This window comes from Acanthaster planci, unplaced genomic scaffold (assembly GCF_054643075.1).
Source record: "Acanthaster planci isolate LZ-2023a unplaced genomic scaffold, COTS_SCS Contig11, whole genome shotgun sequence".
Classification (NCBI taxonomy): Eukaryota; Metazoa; Echinodermata; class Asteroidea; order Valvatida; family Acanthasteridae; genus Acanthaster; species Acanthaster planci.
The window spans coordinates 128,788-150,603 of NW_028257635.1; the positions used below are offsets into that span (position 1 = coordinate 128,788).

Consider the following 21,816-nt stretch of genomic DNA (forward strand, 5'->3'; position numbering starts at 1 on the left):
GATAATGTACTTCGATAAATACAGAATTCTTGTTGTATTAGGTTTGTCAGGCAATAGTTTGTGTACATTTTGGAAATAGATGCATTTTACCTGGAAAAATTAACAACGTCATTGTCGTGAAGTCATGAAGGCCTGATTTTTTTTTTGATTTTTCAAATATTTTTTGCCATACCTCTCCGATGAAACATGCTAAATTGCTTTTTGAACTGTGAAAAAGCCCTATGTTATGTTTCAAACAGACCTACATGTAGAACCTCTAGTGTTTATTCCACTTTTTTTTCATGTGAGGCGGTGATAGTGGTTGGAAAAAACCAGAGGTGGTCTCAAAAAATCATGAAGCGGGTTGCCTCAAAATTGAATAGGCAGGGAAAGCACTGCCAGCATCACCATCATCATTCATTCCTCACTGTTTTTGAACATTGGGATAACATTATAAAGTATAAAATTGACATTTCTACAGGCAGAATTGGCATCCATAGGTTTTATAATTTGTTTACTAAATATTAAAAAAAAGACCCGGGGATGCAAATTTGACCCAACCGCTGATGAGAATCAGCCCAATTTCTTTCCTTCCACACAACTCCAGAAAGACATTACCTCATGGTGCTCCTGCAAAATATATTATTGATCTTGTTACCGGTACTTTCACCATGAAGCTTTCATGTCTCATTTGCCCCATGAAAATGTGAAAATGTGCTTAAATTGCAATATAAAAATTGATTTAAGTGGAAACTGTCTTTTTATTGTTGTGAAATTCATTATGTCAGATGTATTAAATAAATTCATTTGGATCTACATTCCCTATAATAACATATACCATACCATATCACAAAATTCAATATCACATTGAACTCAACCTGGCAATATCGCATTGAACTCAACACTCTGACCAATTGACCATCCTACAAAAGAAATATGGAACACTGTAACAAATAGTACAAATACACTGTACACATTTTTGTAATTGCGGTATATGTAGCGGGATGGGCCGGTTACCCACCCGCCGATGATAAAACCTGGTTCCCTTTTTTGGTACCGGGTAGCCAGGAAAGTAAATTAAATAAATAGAAACAACGTGCACACAAAATGTCAGCATGATGAATACAAAATGCTGAAAATACACCAGCCACTGAAAAGTAACAGTCCCGAAATTCATCCATGATTTAATTTTGCCATTCCCAAAACCAACATTAGTGTACACTTATGAACTGGCAATGAGGTCAATAGTGCATGTCTATGCAACCCCGAGGGACTGTGAGTGACCAGAAGAGGGTCCTATTTCCCAAGGCCAAGGGAAATAGGACCCTCTTCTGGTCAGTCACAGGCCGGAGGGGTGCATAGACGTGCATTATTGACCGAATTATGGCAGTCCATTTGTGTTTTAGAACACACCTCACTCCAAAAAAGCTGATTGTTGTGTCTACCGTTTCACAGTACGACTTCAGAACGTTCACAGAGTAGTTAATCACCTGTTTTGTCCTTTGCGAGTCCTTGCCAAGAATTATCTCTTCAATTTCTTCCTCAGTTAGAAGGGTAAATCGAGGGTAATTCGTTTCATTATTTTCCGATACGTCCGTCGCCATGTTGAGCCAGCTGGGTAAATGATAATGGCAACCGCTAGAGGGCGCACTTGCACTATCGATCCATTTTGACGTTGTCCAGGGATCATAGCACTGTTTGACGTCCTCTCGGGCTAAAGCCCAAGTTAGTGACTCACGTGACAGCGTTTTAGCCAATCGGAACAAAGAACAAGCAAGAGGTGTGTTCTAAAGTAATATGTTGTTTCATGTGTTGGAAAAAAGGCCTCTCTTTCCAGAATATGGTCTGGATCTGCTGCCGGAACTGCTATTTAAAAAGTGCTAAGAAAACTTTGGGTACCTGGGCACCCGGTGTTGTCATGGAAAGGTTACTCGGTTCCTAAAAATCTTTAAAAATAAAAAAAATGTAAATGCTATCCCTAATATATATATGTAGAGCAGTGTTGTTTCATGTGCACTGTGTTTTTGCCAATTTTTCTTTTCACTGGCGGAAGCATTTCTGAAAAATTGTAATTCATTCATATTGTTTGTTGCACTTTCAGGAAAAAAGAGAAAACCAAAGAGACCATGTGTTTTCTGTGGGATTTTTCAATCCAGACTGAATCGCCATATATTGTGCTGCCATAAAGAGGAAGATGACGTCAAACGACTAAAGAGGTTTCCTCAGAGAGAGAGAGACAGGGCCATCAAGAAGATGAGATTACAAGGAATATTCAAATTCAATAGAGAACAATTAATGAAAACAGTTGATTGCCGACAGGAGTTGATAATTCAAAGGTCCCAAAAAAATAAGACGGACATAGTGGTGTGTGACAACTGTAATGGCTTCTTCAGTAGGCACTATTTTTGGAGCCACAAAATGCACTGTTCCAAGGAGTCAGCCATTTCTCCAACAGCACTGCCAACTACTATCCTCAGGCCATATTCTTTTGCAGTAACTGAGGATTTCAAGCTGAACATTCTGTCGAGATTTCATGGTGACGCTGTCGGAGAAATTTGCCAGCGTGATTCTGCAATCGTTCTTGTAGGTCAACGGCTGTACGAGAAACTAGAAAGGAAAAAGGATAAAGAAATGGAAGTCAAAAAGTCTGTGATGGCGGACATGAGACGTCTTGGAGGACTTTACTTGGTCTTCCAATCAACTGACTACAGCAACTCCGACACAAAATCAGCTGCTGATATGATCAACAGGGTAAATTTTCCATCACTGCAAGAGGCCATCAGTATTTTTACCGCGAAAAGTCAAGACACAATCAAAGCAGGGCTAAAGTGTGCAATGTTCTATCTCCTGAAGAACATGGCAAAGATCCTGCAAGGCACCTACCTGATTCAAGGAGAAGATAATAAAGCATCAGAGGTCCAGAAATTCATTGAAGTCTTAAACTTGAATCATGATTTCGTATTTGGAGATGCTACATACGTCTTGAACAGAAATCGACAAACAAAGCTCAGGAAGCCAGACAGCCTACCCCTGGAGAATGATGTGAAAAAGCTGAGGGACTTCACCATTCAAGAGATGGAGAAATTGACCAGCAGCAGAATTTCCTCAGTTCAGGAATATGTTAAACTGCGGAATTTGACGGCAAGTAGGATAACCTTGTTTAACGGAAGAAGGGGAGGTGAGCCTGCAAGACTGCTACTGACAGAGTGGGAAGATGCGGTAAATGATGCTTGGCTCAACACAGAATATCAAGAGACACTCAGTGAAGCAGAGAGGAGGGTTTTTGTTGATAACAAACTAACTTTCCAGTCGGGTAAAGGTAATAATCACCTTGTACCTGTAATAATACCCAAAGACAGCATCAGAGCAATGAAGGTACTGACAGACCAGAAATCAAGAAAAGTAGCCACTGTCAAAGAAGACAATCCCTATGTCTTCCCTTGCACGCAAAACAGTGACAGTCACATAAATGGCTGGTATGCCATACAGAATATTTGCTCCTTGTTGGACCAACTGGAGGCTCCAGGACAGTTGACTGCAACTAAAATGAGACATCGTGCAAGTACACTCTATGCGTCAATGGATATACCAGAGGGGGAACGACATTTGTTTTACAAACATTTGGGACACTCCAGCCTGGTTAATTCTAACATTTACCAGACACCTCTTGCAGAGCAAGAAATAACAAAAATCGGGGAACGGCTGCATCAAATGGACAAAGGTACGTGAATATAATTCAGCTGAATAGCCTTCATTTACAAACTATATATTTATATTGTTTGTCTGCGTTAGTACCGGTAGTTACCGGTAATCTCCATTCTCCTCTCCCCGAAGCAATCACCGGATCTATCTTGTAGAGCTTTGGTTTATGTAGTTACGCTTGACTGAGCACCTTGAATAGCCATTCTATGGTTACTAATATTTCATTCTGTATGTATTTAAAAAAAATCTCATTCCTAAATATCCAAGACAGTTTGCCAGTTTCTACTAATCAAGGGCCCATCATGTAGGGAGTTTTAAAATAACTTTAAAGCTGGCCCTTATTCCCTTGACCCCTTTACCTTAGTGTGATTAATTAAGAATTATACCCTAATGCTGGTGAGTATGCTAAAAACTGTCTGTTCAGTTTGATTGTCCAGTACCAATTTAAACAGATTCCAATCAAACGTACCTTTGGGTTTTGATGGGCTTAGTGCCGTTACAGTTTGAAACTGTCTTAATTAACTGTTTTCCCTTAACAGGCACGAAAATGTTCTTTTTTTTTCAATTTCAGGGGTTTTTTTCCACAGGACCATTACAAATACAAAGTGCTGGATTTAGTCTGAAACAGAAAGTAATCCAAGCTTTTAAAAAAGGCTTTGGGTTGCATCCATGTTCTTCATGCTTCAGACCAAATCCAGCTCTTTGTATTTGTGATGGTCCTGTGGTAAACAAAACAAAAACAACTGAAGTTGAAAAAACCCTGAAAATTCTCATACCTGTCTACATCAGAGACAGTAAATACAGTACATGTAGTTAATAGGGGCTGTCCATAATGTACGTATGCATGGAGGAGGGGGAGTTGGGGACCTTGCGTACGTTATGCGTACAGGGGGGGTTCAAGCCAATGCGTACCATAGGCAAACCCAAAATGTGCTTGTAATAATTTTGCCATAAAATCCACACATTTTCTCAAAATTGATAGCTTTCGAGTCAGCTTTTACGCACTAGAAACCTTCAATATGTTCTTTTCGGAGTTAGGAAAAGTCTTTAGAGTGTATTACCATTTTTCCTCAATCGCTTTAATGCTGTAACTGCTTGTACAAGAAAATTTACGGTAATCAGTATTGAGTGTAATTCACATCTCTGCGTGCCTTGTGCGGAAATTGAAGTATTTCTGTTGTTACATTTGAACAGATTTCATTGCTCTAGCAAATTGTTGCATATCATTAAACGTTGGCACTGTGAATACCACACAGTTTTCATATCAATGCATTGTTCTCTCACATAATGCATACTGTGTTCAAATTGAAAGAAACCACTGGTCTACTGAAATCATTCACAGGGCGTGTTCTTATGCAAATGGCCTAATGAAATTGTTCATTGAGCATTGGATATAAAGAACCACCTAAGATCGTGTCACAGAATATTATGTAAAATGGAACAAGAACGACGTGGCCGAGCTGAAGCTCATAAATCATGGGCTCACACAGAGGCAAGCCGGAGAACGGATGCAACCCAATGTCTCCAAGTCGTCTGTAGCATCAATTATTCGGGTATTTCAAACTGAGAATCGGTAAGCTGGAGATATGTAAACACGCTACATGCATATTGCATTGTCGAGAAATTACCTCACCGCAACATTACTGGAATGAGGCTGATGCATTTTACTTTACAATTCTGTTGTAGTTTTCCCATAATGTGTATTTCATTCATTTGAATATGTACTGATCCGAGAGTTGACCACATTCTGGTGGCCGAAGACAGCTCTTCACTGAACAACAGGAGGAGGCAACAGTGAATATGGTTCTCGAAAACAACATCATCTGTCTGAGGGAAATTCAGACAAGGATTGTTGAGAATTGTGACTTATTTGCAGATATCCCAAGAGTTAGTTTGAGAACCATTGATCATTTCTTGGAGAGACATCAAATTCAAATGAAACAAGTCACTTTTGTTACTATTATTATTATTTATTTGGCCATCAACAAACAACAAATACAGTAATACTGGGAAAACATAGAAATAAAATAACAAAGGGGGAGGAAGGCAAGAGGGGAGGGAATGGATTGGTGGGTGGGATTGACAATAAACAAAGCATTTAAAGCTGGCCAGGATAAACAAAACTATACTGAAACACTGTAGTCTGGAGACTTGTCTATCCAAACTCAAAATGCTACACAAAATAAACACAAACATATAATTAGCGTCAAGAGCAATTGAAAAAATAAATTTATACCCCCATGAGTATGTTTTGTACCATGCTTTATTCTGTATGCTAACCCCCTTCAACACCAATCAAATGATAGAAGTTCCCAATAGTTCATTTTGTTAAATTTTCAACTCATTAACTATACAACTGATAATTGGAACTAAAGCTAGATGCATTGGAAATTAAAACATTCTAAATTGACTATAATACATTAGAATAAACAAAAAGATGGCAAGTAAAATGGCGAATAAATGACCACGGAGCAGAAATGAAGATGACGGCACACTGAAAATTTACAGTTCTTGCATGTAAGAGAACAAGTTCCACCAAACCAAAGTGGCATTTTGTAACAAATGTAATGGTGTGCTTTTGTCTCCTACTTTCTAGCGATGTCCATCCCAGAGTATGAAGCCTCTCCTTGTATTCCATTTCTCCTCTACTCTGCCGTAAGCACATGCGGCTAACCTGTCTGTGGATTTTCTCAATTTTGGAGATTGCTATATGGGTATATAGGGTCCATGCTGGGAGGCCGTATTTGATAACTGGCAACACTAGCGACATGTAGAGGGAAGCTAAGGTTGACGTTGATGTTCCTCCTGTCACTTGCCAGATGAATCATAAAGTCCTGTTGGCTTTGGATATTACTGCATATATGGAGTTATTCCAAGTGAGAGTGTTAGTTATGGTGATTCCAGGTATTTGTAAGCGGTAGTGGTACTGAGTGGAGAGACATTGAGAAGATACTGAGGAAGTGGTACCCGTTTCCTGGAGCGGGTCATGTGTAAAACTTGTAAAACAAAACTGGTTTTGCGAGTGTTCAGTTTCATTGCATTTGTCTGACTCCATCTTTCCAGCTGGGTCAGATCTGATTGAAAAGCGTGCTCGTCACTGGGTGAGTTGATGTGCTGATAGATGACAGCATCATCGGGAAACAGCAAGGAATTTGAGACCAGGTTGTTGGATCATTGATGAAGATGTTTAAGAGTAGAGGTCCAAGAACACTAGCTGCCCTGGGAAACTAGGGAAGTGACAGGGGCCCAGTCGGAAAATGAACCCTTATACAAAACTCGCTGCTTCCTGTTCAGAAGAAATGACTTCAACCAGGTCTGTCCACGAATATTACACAGACGAGCCAGTTTATCGAGGAGGATGTAATGATGAGGTATTACATCAAACGCCTTGCTGAAATCCAAAAAGATTACATCAATGTGGGGTGGATATGATGCATCCAGAATGCTTGCCCAGTTGTGAATGGCATTTGTCAATTGCGTGACACAGGATTTACGCGAAGTGAAGCCAAGCTGGTTTGGGTTGCTAAGACAGAGGGATGACATGTTTTCATTGATGTTACCAACCACGGCCCTTTCCAAAACTTTACAAATGATGGATGTTAGGGCCACTGGATGATAATTTGTAATATTGCAGCGTTTCCCGGACTTGAACACAGGAGTAATCTGGGAAAGCTTCTAGTCTGTTGATAGGCACGGTTAGCGAGAGACCAGTTCATTACTTGTAGAAGGGGCAGAGCCAATGAGCAAGCTGTAGCACAAAGTAATGTCGGTGAGATGCCATCTGGGTCGGGGGGCCTTCTGAGTTAGGGTCAGCAGGGTTTTCTGGAGCCATCCAAGACTGATTCGAACTGGAGGAAGTTCTGGGATTGGGTATTGGCAAAGGGGTAGGGTTTCTGGGGGCGAAGCTGGTGGAGAATGGATTTGAGATGAAGTGTTCATTAAAAGCTTGGCAGATGTCTGCATGTTTATGGAGGAATGTTTGATCTTTCTGGAACGATGCCAAGCACTGAGATTTTTTCTGTTCTCGAACAAAGCACCAGAAACTTTGCTTGCTGTCGGGTGTAGTGAAAAGTTTACTGACATATTTCCAGTAGGCCGATTTCGAAGCGTTTTTCATTTATTGCGTACATGTTTGAACTCTTGCCACGCCTCACTGGAACCGGATGACCTTGGAATAGAGAAAATGTTTGCGACGAATGAGCCGTTTCAACTCATCGGTGATGCAGGGGGACTTTAGTCGACGGCTTTGCTTTCTTGGTATGCAGTCCCGAATTGTTGCATCTAAAATGTCCAAGAAACCTTCCCATGATGCCTCAGGGTTACTTTCAACTAGAAATGCTGACCATTGAGTGAGGTGTAATAAAGTCTCCTTATGCTTGAAATCGGCAGTTTTGCATCGGAGGTAAGCTTGGATGTTGTTAGGTTGTGGTGGAGATTTAATGCCAGATGTGGAGAAGTGCACTGCATGATGGTCTCTGCTCACAGGATTTGCTATGGCTTCAACAGAGTGCCTTACGAGCGAAACAGCGTGAGAGTGAAGGAGCAGCACTACCGATACGTTCAAGTGAGTCCATTGACACATAGATAACTATACACGACCCGATTTCCTTTTTCTTTATCTCTTTTTCGTTTCGGAGTATACTGGATCTGGATACACGAGTGGAAATAGTCAAATAAATCTACGTAGATGAAGCTGGTTTCATCCTCACCAAGGGACAACAACGAGGCCGTAATGTCGTCGGACAGCGGGCCATCGTAAATGTACCTGGTCAACATGGGGGAAATATCACCATGTGTGCGGCAATTTCTAGAAATGGCGTCATCGCCCATAATGGTGCACTAGGTCTATACAACTCAGAAAGACTGATCGCCCTCTTGGACAGCTTGCAAGATACTCTGATACTGCTAGAAGAGAGAGGTCTTGACAATCAAGGGCCGCCGTTTGCCATTGTGTTTGAATGGTTTGAAACTCATGCCAGATTCACCATGATTTTTCTGCCACTGTATTCTCCTTTCCTTAACCCAGTCGAGGAGTTTTTTCCGCCTGGCACTGAAAGGTATACGATTGCAGCCCATATGTGAGAGTCGCTCTTCTCCAAGGTATGGAGGAAGCATGCAAAGACGTGGACAAAGAGGCATGTCAGTCCTGGATCCACCATGCGGGATGCTTTTTCAACAAGTGCCTAGCCAGAGAAAACATTCGCTTTGACGTCGATGAACTGTTGTGGCCCGATAGAAATCACCACATGGATGCTCCATAAGTCCTTTTTGAAAACTAATTTTCCATTTTCAAACCCTTGTGCCTCAGAAATAAAATTGGGTTGACAGTGTTCGACTATTTTTGTGTTTTTGTTGTTGGAATGACATTGAATACAAGAGAAGATGCGTGAAACATGTACGTTGTCATATTTTCTTCCGTTTCTTATTATTGGTCAGTGGGAGTTAGTGATTTGTTGAAAGCGCGTATTATTAAATGGTAGTGAATGCTTTTGCCACAAATTTTTTGAAATTTGAACACAATATTTCCTTCTGGCATGAATATTTGGTTATAGGAATCGGTCAATTTATTGGATACATAGATATAAGGTCGCGGTAATCGTGTTAAAACGATTGAGAAAAACTGTAAACTGCATGGCCGCAATGACAAAATGGTTCCATTGTGACAATGGGCACACGCGTGTGTGTTTGGGGTGAATAAAGAATAAATGATACAGGGAGACTTCAATTTAACTCTCATGACACCTTTATCTAAAAGTTTCTAGAGTGGCTAGATTTTTCATCACGTCCTAGGGTTCTTTTTTTTTCCAAACAACTTTCGTATTCAAGATGACGATCTATATTTTATTTGCCGCGTGCGATTTTCTTGCTGTTAAACAGTTCATGCGATCATAGAAATCATTATGCGTTGCCAGTGCGTCGCTGTGATCATGCTTGTTGCTTGTTATTATTTACCGCAAATTCATATTCCAAAATGTTGCGAACTAGTTCGTATACACAATCGCCCATAAAACATAATAAAATTCAGCTTAAAAAATAAACATATTATATGTGCAATGCTTCATTCTATTCTTAATATTCTAACGTACAATTTAACATGATACATGTACAGGTACGTACAGGTCTATTGTGCATGTATAGCATGTACAATACATAATTTGTATATACATTGTATGTATCTGAGTGCGTATGCGTACAAGGGGGGGGGAACTTAGCCCATGCATATGCAGTGCATACAAAGGGTTGGGGCGGGATCTAAAAAGTTGGTATTTCTTGCTTACGTACTTTATGGATGGCCCCATAATATCAAAGCTAATGAAGCTATTTACATTATTAAATGTGTATGAATGTGACATGATGTATTAAAAATGAACTAATCCGATTTTAGTAAATAGGAACAGCAACAATGCACATTTTTCAGAGCTTTTTACTTATGACAGTTTGTTGCGTATCTACAGGAAAGTTTGGGAATTGGCTTATCGAACTTCAAGACATTCATACAATTTTATGAACTGTACAGAATTATGGGTAAAGGATAACCTTCAAGGGTATGGATTTTTACAACAGTGTGGTGTGAAAGCAGACATTCCCTTACATGGTATATGGCATGGGAAATGTTAAAAATCAAACCTAAAGAGTACAAAGAGGGGAGTAATTTCTTACAGCAGTAAAATCAGCACTCTTACAGATCAATGAGAGAAAGCCTTGAATGGAGTCCAGGGGTGAGATTTCTCCAGATTTCCGGATTTTTCAAAAATTCTGAGTTGGTTGGCAAAAAGTACATAAACGTGTGCTACTACCTCACTGCAACCCTAAAAAACAACGGGCATATATTGGAAGTACTGGTATTGAAAGTAATGGCAGAATGGGAAGTATTAAGTATTTGTACCCATGAACGGGAATGCGTGCAACAGTCCAGAATGTATGTATGAAAGAAAAAACCAACACCGACACGCGCACGTGTTCATGCTGTCGCTTGTGTCAAGTTGGGGTCGATTTGTAAGACGTTAGGCAGGACATTACTCTCAATAATTTGGCATAATGCATACCAGATAATTGACTAAGATGGGGATCTTTTGATTGATGAGGTGCCAAAAATCTGTGGAGATTTTCATGGCTAGAAAACCCAAAAAGTGGAAACGGAGATCGTAAAGTGATCATTTTCTAGGTAACAGTTAGGCCTACGCTGCGGCTGCACCGTCGCTAGCCCAGATCGGGAGGAAATTTTTCATTGAGTCTGGTGATATCCATGATTATTGATGATAAAAAGTATTTGTCTTCATTCCATGATGGATTAAATGGGGGAGCTGTTGTAAAAGGGAGAGCTGCAAGAAACTAATACTCCATGTGGTTAATCTGGCTATTTGTATACACAACCACCTGTAAAACATCGAGAGCTGCCTTTTTCATAGTTGGCCATATATAAAGAATTTTCAAAAAAAGTTATGCACTGCTACAGTGTGTATTCTACTGTATAAAGTAACACAAACAAATGCCGAAAGTCACTCTTTCAAATGGAAACATGAGCACTCATTTTTTCAGTGCTATTGAGTTGGTGCTTAAACACAGTTTTGTTTTTTTTTTAACCAATATTTCCTCCAACAGTCTTTGGAGTTTTCCTTGGCCAATATAAGTTCCCCCCCAAAAAAAATGAAAGCAAGAATTTCAAGCTGTTGTCTATTTTCCTTTTTTGGATACTGGTAGGTACATTTTGGTTCAGTGCCTGAAAAATGCTGGAAACTCAAACAATATCTAGCACAGCTAGAAAACTTATTTACAAATGGTACAACAAGGCACCACAAGTCCAGAACCTAAGAGTTCAGGAACAAAGAGTTCGTGATAAAGTCAGTGAGGACACAGTTTGACTTGGTCCATGTGTGCGATGATCTCTGTTGATGGGTTGATTAGGTCCACAAGCTTGAGGTTAGCTGGTGTAGGAGTGTCTGTCACTGCATAAGGTCCTGTCCAGCGGGGAGCCAACTTTGCACAGAAATGGCTCTGGGCATCCGAGATCGGCCGCGATCTGATCATCACATGGTCACTGACTTGGATGTTAGGCTGGCGACGTCTCCTATTGTACTGTTTGTCATTCCTTGCGAGCAGCTTCCATCTGCTCAGTCACTTTGCGATGGACTTGATCATTGTCTTCGGCAGGTGGGTCCAGGATTGACGTGTCCCATTTGTTTGAGAGTGGTGACTTTAAGGCACGTCCCATTATTAGTCGAGAGGGGGCTACTCCAGTAGTCTCATGCTCCGCGGTGTTCAGGGCAAAGGCAGATTTGCTCACATGAATGTCCCATGTGCAATGGTCATCTGTCGTGTGTGCCTGAAGCATGCTCTTAACCCTAACCCTCCTGAATCCTTCACCTGTTGGAAGATTGAGGAGGGTTAGGGTTAATGTTTCTATTGACACGTTCGACCCAGTTGGTCTGTGGATGGTATGGTGTAATGAAGGACTGTGAAACACCCCATTCAGCACAAACTACGGCAAGAGATCTGCTGATTAACTGTGGACTGTTATCCGACAGCAAGCATCGAGGCATGCCATACCGACTAAATAGTTGTCGCACAAGGATGTAGGCAACATTCTTTCCAGTCACCTTCTTCATGGGGAAGATTTCGACCCACTTGCTATATTAATCAACTGCCACCAACAAATACTCATGTCCTGCATGGCTCTTTGGAAGAGGTCCCATCGCATCCACTCCTAGGACTTCCCAGGGTTCTGAGGAACTTGTCGATAGCATGAAACTGGCTGGTTTACGGAAGACTGGCTTAGTCATTTGGCACTGTCTGCAACTGCGAATGAAGCTACGGACGTCCTTCAACATTCCTCTCTACCAAAGATGGATGTCTCTCAACCGACGCAGTGTCTTTGTCCGTAACTGGTGGCCAGCTGCTGGTTTTAAGTGACACTCTAACAGAACGTCATGACATAAAGATTTTGGCACTACGATGCACCACTAGTTGTCGGTGTAGTGCAACAAGATGCCATTTGTGTCCAGTCGGAACTCTGACGACAGCTGCTGGACTGTTTTTTGCTGTTTCCGGTCATTTGGCAGTGTGCCATCTTGTAGGTAAGACGCTAGCATGACACAATCTGAATCAAGATGTTGGGCATCATACAAACTCTGTGTCGTGAATGCGGTATTCCAGCCTCGAAATCCTGTCGACTACGCCAAATTGTAATGGGGCTGGTTGTCCCAGGTTACGATTGGATCCCGAGACAACGGAAATACAAAAAAGATTGACAAGATTGGGGCAGATTATAATGGAAACGATGTGACCTGTTTTTGTGCATCTCCTCGACGTTCAGCCATCTTGGAAAAAACATAAACATAATATGACCTCTAGCCCTTCCCAGCATTCTATGGAAACATGTACATGCAAGCTACTACGGTGCTCCTAAAGTGCCGTCTGGTGTATGACTGTCCGCTACAGGACGTACAAAGCCGACACCACATGATCCACTACGCGGCGCAGACATGTAGGCCCAGTCTGTTGAAGCCCCTTTTGGACTCAATACACCAGTCATTTTCTGATTTTGGGGGGCATATGCCAGTTGCATTTATGATTTATTAGTCAGCATCTACATGCAGTATCTGTTTTGTAGTCAGTTTGTATGTATGTGTTCATAAACAGTCTAATACATGTAGGCCTAGGCCTAATTTGAATTTCTTGACTCCTTACTTGTGCATGGTGGGCATATACACATGCATCAAGTATAAGATACATAAAACTTTCATTGTATGCGATGGTACATGCACACCTACACATACATATGCCTGTATTACATACATATATACATGCTATATACATGTATGTAATATACGTGAGCATGTGTTAATGCGGCAAAACGTGATTACCATAATGTGCGTACACATGCGGGCCAACCAAGGCTCTTGGATTTTTGTTATGGTCCGGTCTTACCCCTCATGGGTGTTGTTCTGAACCGAACCGTGAAATACTCACATTATGCAGGATTACTTTGATTTCATTGCAGATAAGGAAGAGAAAATTTAGCTCATACAAAGTAACCAACCCGATGAAAGAGAGAAGGGGGTACAGGGATAGATATGCTAAAGACAGGCATGCAACTTTTCCTCGGATCGGCTGATTTTCTTTTTTTCTACTTGTGCCATTGAAAATTGAAAAAAAAACACTGTACAAAGTCTTGTAAAGATTGGATTTTCCAATCATGCCTGCATGGCTGTTAAAAAGAGATACCGGACTCAAAAGCACATCTGATTTCAGGATTTTAATGCAGAACTTACCAGTGTGGTGATATCATATTCATGACTAGGTCCGCACGAAATAGTAGTGGTATTAGTGCATTATGAATTCCCTGTCAATGTTTGGCGTCTTGTCAACTTCACCATGAACTCACCACAAAGTAAATTGCATTGTTTTACTTTTCCTGAATGTTGCCATCTTTGACAGCCAGTTTTTTTTTTAATTGTTACCTGAATAGGGTTAGGATACAGTGACATGCCACCAGATGATGCTACCTCCAGCTTGATGCCTCAAGGTAATGTAACCAATTTTGTGCTTAATTCTCAAATGCTTTGTACAGAGATTTAGCCTTGTTCAACATTGTCGAATTGTTCGGGGCCGGCCGCAATCAGTGCGATAACAGCCAGTTTACAAATACAGTGGCCACAGCAATGGAGGCCGTCGACAGCCTTGTTCCCTGCGTAGCAGGCCTTGTTTTTAGCCAATTACAGTATTACGAATGAGGCTACAGGAAGCATTCTCTCATTGGTGAGTTGTAGAGTGCACATTGCGTACACAATTTACATGTACGTGGGCCATGGTCCAACCTCCAAATGGAGGTTGATGATTGGTTACTTCATAGAATACTCAGTTAATGAATATTTATACACGCTTTTACATAAAAATCGTCGCTGCAAATCCAGTGACAGTGTAAAGAAAAACAAAACATCAGTCAGCTACGGAGAGAACAAGGCTGTCAGGCTGGTGGAATCCGTAGGCAAGTTACTGTAAGCCGCGTGGTGTCGCTGTTCCCATAGGTTCTGTGAACATGTGTTTTTACACTTGCTGCACAGTGCTTGAGCCGCACTGCATGCTACAGACTACAGCCCAGCCCAACCAGTCGACAGTGTTGGACAAGGCAATACAGAGATACAGTGTGTACCGTAGACTTAATCCTGTGGGAAGCCACCATTTTGGATTTACACTGATGGACCACCTTAATATTTTCCATTGCCACTTTCATTGTGCGTAACCCCATGCTTTTCATCCAAACACCAGCTGGTGTTTTTCAGGATGTCAAAGCCATGAAAGGCATGATTGATTGCAGTAAAACCTAGACATCTTGGGTCCCTGGAGCAGATTGCAATAAATGTTTTTAAAGTGGTCTATGCCAATTAGCCAGTCTTAAAACCCTCGCTGTCAGACGATCTCTAAATTAGACCATTGCAATAGCAGGGTCTAATTGGTAAGACAGTCTTAAGTTAGTTAGCCTGCCTGGGTTGAGCTGGCTTAAACAGTCTATAGTTGGTCTTTAAGTGCCTTTCGTATCAGTCTGTCCTTCATAGTATCAACATCTTTTTAATTTTGAATTTTAAACTTAGGCCTACAGCAACACCGAAGAATGGAATTTAAAGTTAAGTTAATTTTAATTAATAATTTTATGGTTGAAACCTATATTAAGAAAAATACGAGAAGAATTTTAGCACAGCCTGTGGATGTTCAATTTTTGCCAAAAAAATTGAAGAGTTGAACGAGACTTACCTTGGAAGTCGATCTTTAACTGTGATTCTACACTGCTCTCTGGCCGGATCAAAGGAATTACATGGGATACGATCGCACGCGCATGCGCAAAACCAGACTTTAAAGACAACTACATGGGACAGTTCCAGCTAAAACTGCCCTTAGACTAATAGTGGCAAATACTACGCCACATAAGGAAAACTGTGATAGTGAAGGGTGGGAGGGAGAGGATGTAATTCCCTTGATCCGGCCAGAGAGTGGTATAGAATCACAGTTAAACATCGACTTCCAAGGTAAGTCTCGTTCAACTCTTCCATTCTATTCCGCCCTCTGTTGGATCAGGAATTCCATGGGACTTTAAAGTAACTGGTACTGACCCATGCTACCCTCCCATTAATAAAAATAAAATGACAAAGAAATACATTATGTACATGCAACAACCCTGAAACTTGGTTTATTGCCTTCACATGGTAACCGTAAAGGACAAACTGTTGCATACTCAAGCAACCATCTGGATAACACCTCCATAATATATGTGTAAGGTCACAATACTGGCCAACTTTCATGATGCAAAAAATAAACTTTAATTTATCAGATGATGTAACCATTTTCAAGCTATGTTTGCTTGAGATTATAGTTGTACATGTATTTGAGAGATAAATAAAGATAAATAATTCAGTGTAAATGCGAGTCTATAATTTTTATTCACGTTGAAGAGCAAGTTTTAGTTCAAAATGGCGCCCAAAAATGGGACATTGCTTGAACAAAATTTAATGCACTCAACTACTTTACTTATAGCCCACGTATTTTATCACAACGGTCATATTTTTGAGTAAACCAATGAAGTAATATTTTGGCCCTTTACAAAAAAAATAAATAAATAAATCCACGCTCCAAAATGGCAGCTGAACCTGCGTTAACGTTCGTTTCACATTGTGTCCACCACACCATACCATGACGAAAAGGGCCAGAATCATCATGTACAAGCCTCACCCTTGCCTGTAAAAGCCATTTTTATTCGAAATGAGCTTAATAAACATCGTGTAAAATGTGTGCTAGACCATAATTACCCTTGAGGATGAGAAAACATCAACACATCGATCGCTATAATTTTCGTGTCCACTTTGTAACTGACGTAAAATGTCCACATGTTTTAACTGGTGATCAACGCAGGTTGACTAGTGGTCGTACACGTGCAATGGTACCCTGCATGGATGACCTAAAGGTCAATTGTTTTAGGCTCGATTACGTCTTTTCCGAGATAAAGCTATTTTAAGCACCGTGTCCACCGCGCGCCGCTTTCGCGTCTCTTTGTAACAAACGGAAAAAGTTGCTGCGCGCGACAGCTTTCCCTCCAACAATCAGGAAAAGAGCAGCCAATATCCGGAAAAAGAGCAGCCAAAAGGTTTGTATCAACTTAAATAGATTTTATTTTCTGTATTTTTTTGTGAAAAGAGGTCAGATGGCATTGTAAAAGGGAAGATTTTAATGGATAGTCAATGGGTGATTTTTGGGCTTTGTAGCGGACCGCTTGGATGGTTTCGTGTGAATCGTGTTCATGTTTAACGAACGGAAGAAAAAAAATAGTAAACATCTGAAGTCCCTCTTGAAATTGCAAAACGACAAATAATTTACACTTTTTAAGCTAAAGTCCATCACAAAAATGAACAAACTTAAAGAATAGCCTTGCCAAGTTTACGAAATCATCAGTGTTTCACGTTCGTTACACACCAGCACTTTCGACTTCGCCCCATTCGTATTAAAATTTGCCCCATTTGTCATTCAATAGTATGGGGGCGAGTTCGCAGTGAATTAAAATTAAATGGAGCAAAGTTGATGTAACACGTAGGCAAGTGATGTTTACACAGTAGGGGAACTTGCCTTAGTAGTAATTAAATCAAAGATTATTCGATTTCAACCATTCCTGTTGCCATTTCTGTAATTTCAGGACCCCACAAGAGCCTGCCGATCGCCAGCTCACTGCAGGGGATATAGTTGTAGTCGCATTTGAGGATGCATGGTATCCAGGTGCCATCAAGCACATCATTAGTGATGAACTGGCAGTTATATACTGCATGGATCGTCCAAATAAAAATAAGCAAAGTTTTGTTTGGGAAAAAGATCTGACCGTTAACAGGAAATTCATTCTGTGTGTTGTTAATCCAAGTTCACTTATTCCAGATCCATCTTTGCGTTACTTTCACTTGGACAGCAAAGAAGTAGGTAAAATTAATGCACTATACAGTGTCATGCTAATAAGTATTTTTAAACGTTTATTGCCAAAAGTAGTTTTGTCTAAGTATGTCATCAGAGGTTTGTCTAAGGTCTGTAGTCAAAAGTTCATCAGTTTTTCAGCAAAGATAAGTGTGGCACGAACTGAATAAATTCAATGAAATTCATTTAATGAGATGTGCCATGTTCTTCAGATGGGATCGTCAGTGTATAGCCTCCACAATGAAATACAGTTTTTAAGAAACAAGATTAGAATGAAAAATAAAATAGTCATTGACTCAATTTACTTGTTCCTCAGAATTGTTTAATGTTGGAAATGGTGCACATTTAAATATACATACATGTACTTAAGTTCACAATGTCAAAGATTTCAACTTCTGTGAAGCTCATGTGCAACCTTCTTGCATGCATATAGGGCATCTAAAAATAGGATGAAGTGGCTTATCAGATATGTAGATCACAGAGATGCTCTCAAGAAATGAAAAAACATGTGCATGTATTAACACCTGCACATAGTAACATAGGCAATTTTCTGAAGGTGAGGCAACTACCTTGAGGGCTCCAGTAAAGCAAGTCATAATAAACTTGTCACATGAAATGTTAGCTTTGATTCGAAATTTTTGGTGTCCGTGTCATTTTTGTTACAAACGTTAAACTACAGGACAAAGATCTTTGAAATTGAGGGTATCTGTTCTTTGGTTGTCAAAAACTGCAAATCATTTAAAATTGTTGTGTGTGAAAAAGTACACTTGTTAACGTTAGTTACGGTGTCCACCTTATTAAGATGTCGTAAAATTAGTAACAATTAACATTTTTTTTAAAGATGACTTTCATAAAGGAGGAAAAGCTTAACCACAACAATACAACTCCACATTGTTTTTCTTTGACTTTTATTATTGCATGGTTGACTGCAAAGTGGACACCGTAACCAACGTTAACTTATGAGGCCCCCCTCTACAGAAAGCACTGCATGGAAGAAAATTTCTTGGGCCGATTATCTTCCCATTGCTATTTTCTGATAGAGGGTGGTCCATTCTCATAATTTAAAAGTAAATTAAACACCTTTCACTAGATTGAATTTTTACCTATGTGTCCCATTTTTGTTAGCCAGTATTGTGTCCTTACACACATGTGTACGGTTAATCTTAGACTAGATTAAAATAGTACCAATGGATATTAAGCAGCACAGTCTGTGAGATAATCACTGTGCCCAACACGTACTGCTATTAATGGCAAAACTTTGGGCAGACCAACTGGGACAACCAACTAGAATTTGAACCATGTAGCATAATTGCCAAATTATCCATTAGATTTACTCTGGGAGAATGTAGCCGTCATGTTTAACACTTAAGACAAAGACTACATATGTCTTGATGAAGCAGCAGTTACCACTCGCTCGCCCATGGTTTCCTGGGGTTTTATGGCCTCATTGTAGTATTTGGCAAATGTCTTGGCACTGCTCCAACCTGCTGTTTTGAGGATCTGCTCAAGATATGCCCCAGATGACAATGCCTTTGATGTGGATGCTGATCGAACACTGAGGGGTTTGTATCTGGAAATATCGATCCCCGCCTTGGAAATAGAGGTTTTGATCCAATTGCTGATTGTTGCTGCCGTTACTCTTTTGTGAGGCTTCTTGTAGCTGACAAACAATTTTGACTCCTCTTTCCTAAGAGTGTGGGTTCTCTCAATGTACTCTGAGAGTGCAGTGTAGATACAAAGGCCTTGATCAACTGGGCATGCTTTGAACTCAAGGACAGGAGGGGTATATCCTTGTTTACTTTGCTTAAGATCTGACATTCTTACCAGAAAGGTGAATTTGGATGGTTTCTTTGCCATGTTTGTCAGATCAAGTACATTGAGGGTTTGAGCCCTAGCCGCTATTAAAAGCGATGCCAATGTCACTGTTTTCAGAGTTAACATTTTTAATGTTAAATTCGCTACTGGCGATAGCAATCTCAAATACTTGAGGAGGACGGATGCATCCCAGGTATCATGATAACGAGGCACAGGAGGCCTGAGGTTGTACACCCCTCTAATAAACTTGATCACCCATGGATGAGATCCAGTAGTAACACCCCCTTTGCATATTACAAACTGTGAAAGTGCACTGCGAGCCGTATTTATGGCCCTATACCCAAGACCTTCTTCAAACAATTGGGTTAAGAAATCAATTACTTCATTGACAGATGGTGAAATACTATCGCTTTGCCCTTGCAAACAAAATGCATTCCATTTCTGGATGTACACTAAGTATTGTTTGTGAGTTCCAGATTTCCAGGCATTGAGGATGATTGACGTAGCTCGCTCTGAAAGTGCTGACTCTCGTGAGGCTTTCCTGATATGCGACCTGCTATCAGAATCAACTTCTTTCTCAGTGGATGAAGACTGCTGCTGAACTTGAGAGTCAGTAGCTTGTCCATTTGGGGTAACAGTAAAAGTTGCATCTCCAGAAAGACAGGGAACCACGGTTGGGTGGGCCAACATGGTACAATCATCAGAGCCATCCCTTGGTCTGTTCTTGGCTTCTGCAGCACTCGCCCAATTAGGCTGAAAGGAGGAAAATATATGCATAAAAGTCACACCAGGACTTTGAGAAAGCGTCAATAAACAGTGCTTTGGGGTCCCTCTGCCATGCAACATAACGACTGCATTTTGCATTGAACCTTGAAGTTAATGCGAAAAGGTCAAGCTCTGGACTACCAAAAACTAATACTAATGTGTTGAAAACCTCCTTATGCAGTGACCACTCACACCTATCACTGAAATGCCTGCTCTCGAAATAAGCCTGGACATTCTTTGTTACAGGCAAATGGGAGGCAGAAAGCCAAATACCTTTGGAAAAGCACCACTCCCATATCTTTCTGGCCAGATTATTGAGTTCGGGTTTCCTACCGCCCATGTGATTTAAGTAAGCAATGGCTGTTGTGTCCAGCAACAACGACACAGCTTTTCCACTGATGTTATGTGCACAAGTCTTTAGAACAAAGAAGGCCCCCAACAATTCAAGGTAATTTATGTGTGATAGTTTCTCTGCATCATTCCATCTGTCCCCAAAGTGCTCATCCCCACATGTACCACCCCATCCTTCCAATGAGGCGTCTGAGGCGTAAGGGTTATATCGGCATTGCATCTTATGATAGGACTTGCTTGACAAGGTAAATTATCTGCCCACCAATGTAATTCTGCTTTCATGGCTTCAGTGATAGTCATTTGAGAGTCAAAGTCCCCTGCACTCAGTCTCAATGCTTCATCTTTGGCTTGTTCCAAATCTCTGTATTTAAGTGGACCCACCTGCACAGCAGGAAAGGAGGCAACAAGGCTACCTATTACTTTAGCCACACTCCTAAAAGATCCATCTGTTTGTCAGCCAAGTCCTTGCATAGGGTGACTACATGTTTAAGTTTGTCAGTGGGCAATGTAACATTCATTGAATCTGAGTCGATTACAAATCCCAGCTGGGGTATTTGTTTGCATGGCCTCAGGACTGATTTGTCCCAGTTAATCACAAAGTCTAGTTCCAGTAGGGTTCTCAAAACAAATATTACAGAGGAAATCAAGTCTGCTTCAGTACCTGCTACTATTAGCATGTCATCAAAAAACCTGTGACACTATGTCCCATTTGTAAGAAGGCATACACTGTTTCATCAATTTTGTATACTTTCGAGGTGCACAAGAAAGTCCATTAGGTAGGCAAGTAAACTGGAGCAGGGAGTCTCTCCAGACAGATTTAAGGAATTCCCTGAAATTTCTGTGTGCTGGAACACCATAGTATGCATCTTTCAAGTCAATCAGTGCCATATAGCATCCTTTAAAGATCAACTTTAGAGCAATATCAAATGTCTCCATCTTAAAATGGTGATACTCAACATTGGTGTTGAACTGCTTCAAATTCAGAATAAGCCTATGCGTGCCATTTTTCTTGGGCACTAGAAAAATGCTGGATAAAAATTCACCATTTTCATGGACAGCCTTTTCCAGGACACCTTTGTTAATTAGGTTCTGGATTTCTTCATCTACAATCTGACTTTGCTGCTGATTAAAGTTACAAATTGGCAGATTTCCATCTGTAAATTCAATTGTGCAGCCTGAAACAGTCTGCAAAATGTCACTATCCGAAGTAATATTACTCCATTTGTGAATGAACTGGCCAAATCTACCAGCACGGAATGG

At 40.6% G+C, this 21,816-nt stretch overlaps 2 protein-coding genes and 1 long non-coding RNA gene across 11 annotated transcripts in view; 2 read left to right on the forward strand and 1 right to left on the reverse strand.

Moving 5' to 3' along the window:
- LOC110990123 (uncharacterized) overlaps positions 1 to 21,816 on the forward strand; it is a 184,459-nt gene that overhangs the window by 98,466 nt on the left and 64,177 nt on the right. For 8 of the 9 annotated variants that reach the window (XM_087131747.1, XM_087131746.1, XM_087131751.1 and 5 more), the window contains 2 exons: positions 2,081 to 3,700; positions 14,150 to 14,206. In XM_087131747.1, coding sequence (XP_086987873.1) covers positions 2,081 to 3,700; positions 14,150 to 14,206 — 1,677 coding nt within the window. The remainder of the gene's footprint in view (positions 1 to 2,080; positions 3,701 to 14,149; positions 14,207 to 21,816) is intronic. The other variant, XM_087131753.1, reaches the window with a different exon arrangement.
- Positions 16,419 to 18,260, forward strand: LOC147795508 (uncharacterized). The gene is made up of 2 exons (XR_015423789.1): positions 16,419 to 16,816; positions 17,360 to 18,260. It is a non-coding gene; the product is annotated as an uncharacterized LOC147795508 (long non-coding RNA).
- LOC110990124 (uncharacterized) lies at positions 19,003 to 20,419 on the reverse strand. The gene has a single exon (XM_087131744.1). It carries the CDS (start codon positions 20,302 to 20,304, stop codon positions 19,003 to 19,005), a length of 1,302 nt encoding a protein of 433 aa, XP_086987870.1. The 5' UTR covers positions 20,305 to 20,419.

Excerpts from the sequence above, each read along its gene's own strand:
- LOC110990124 (XM_087131744.1), bottom strand. The coding sequence starts at position 20,304 with ATGCAAAATGCAGTCGTTATGTTGCATGGCAGAGGGACCCCAAAGCAC.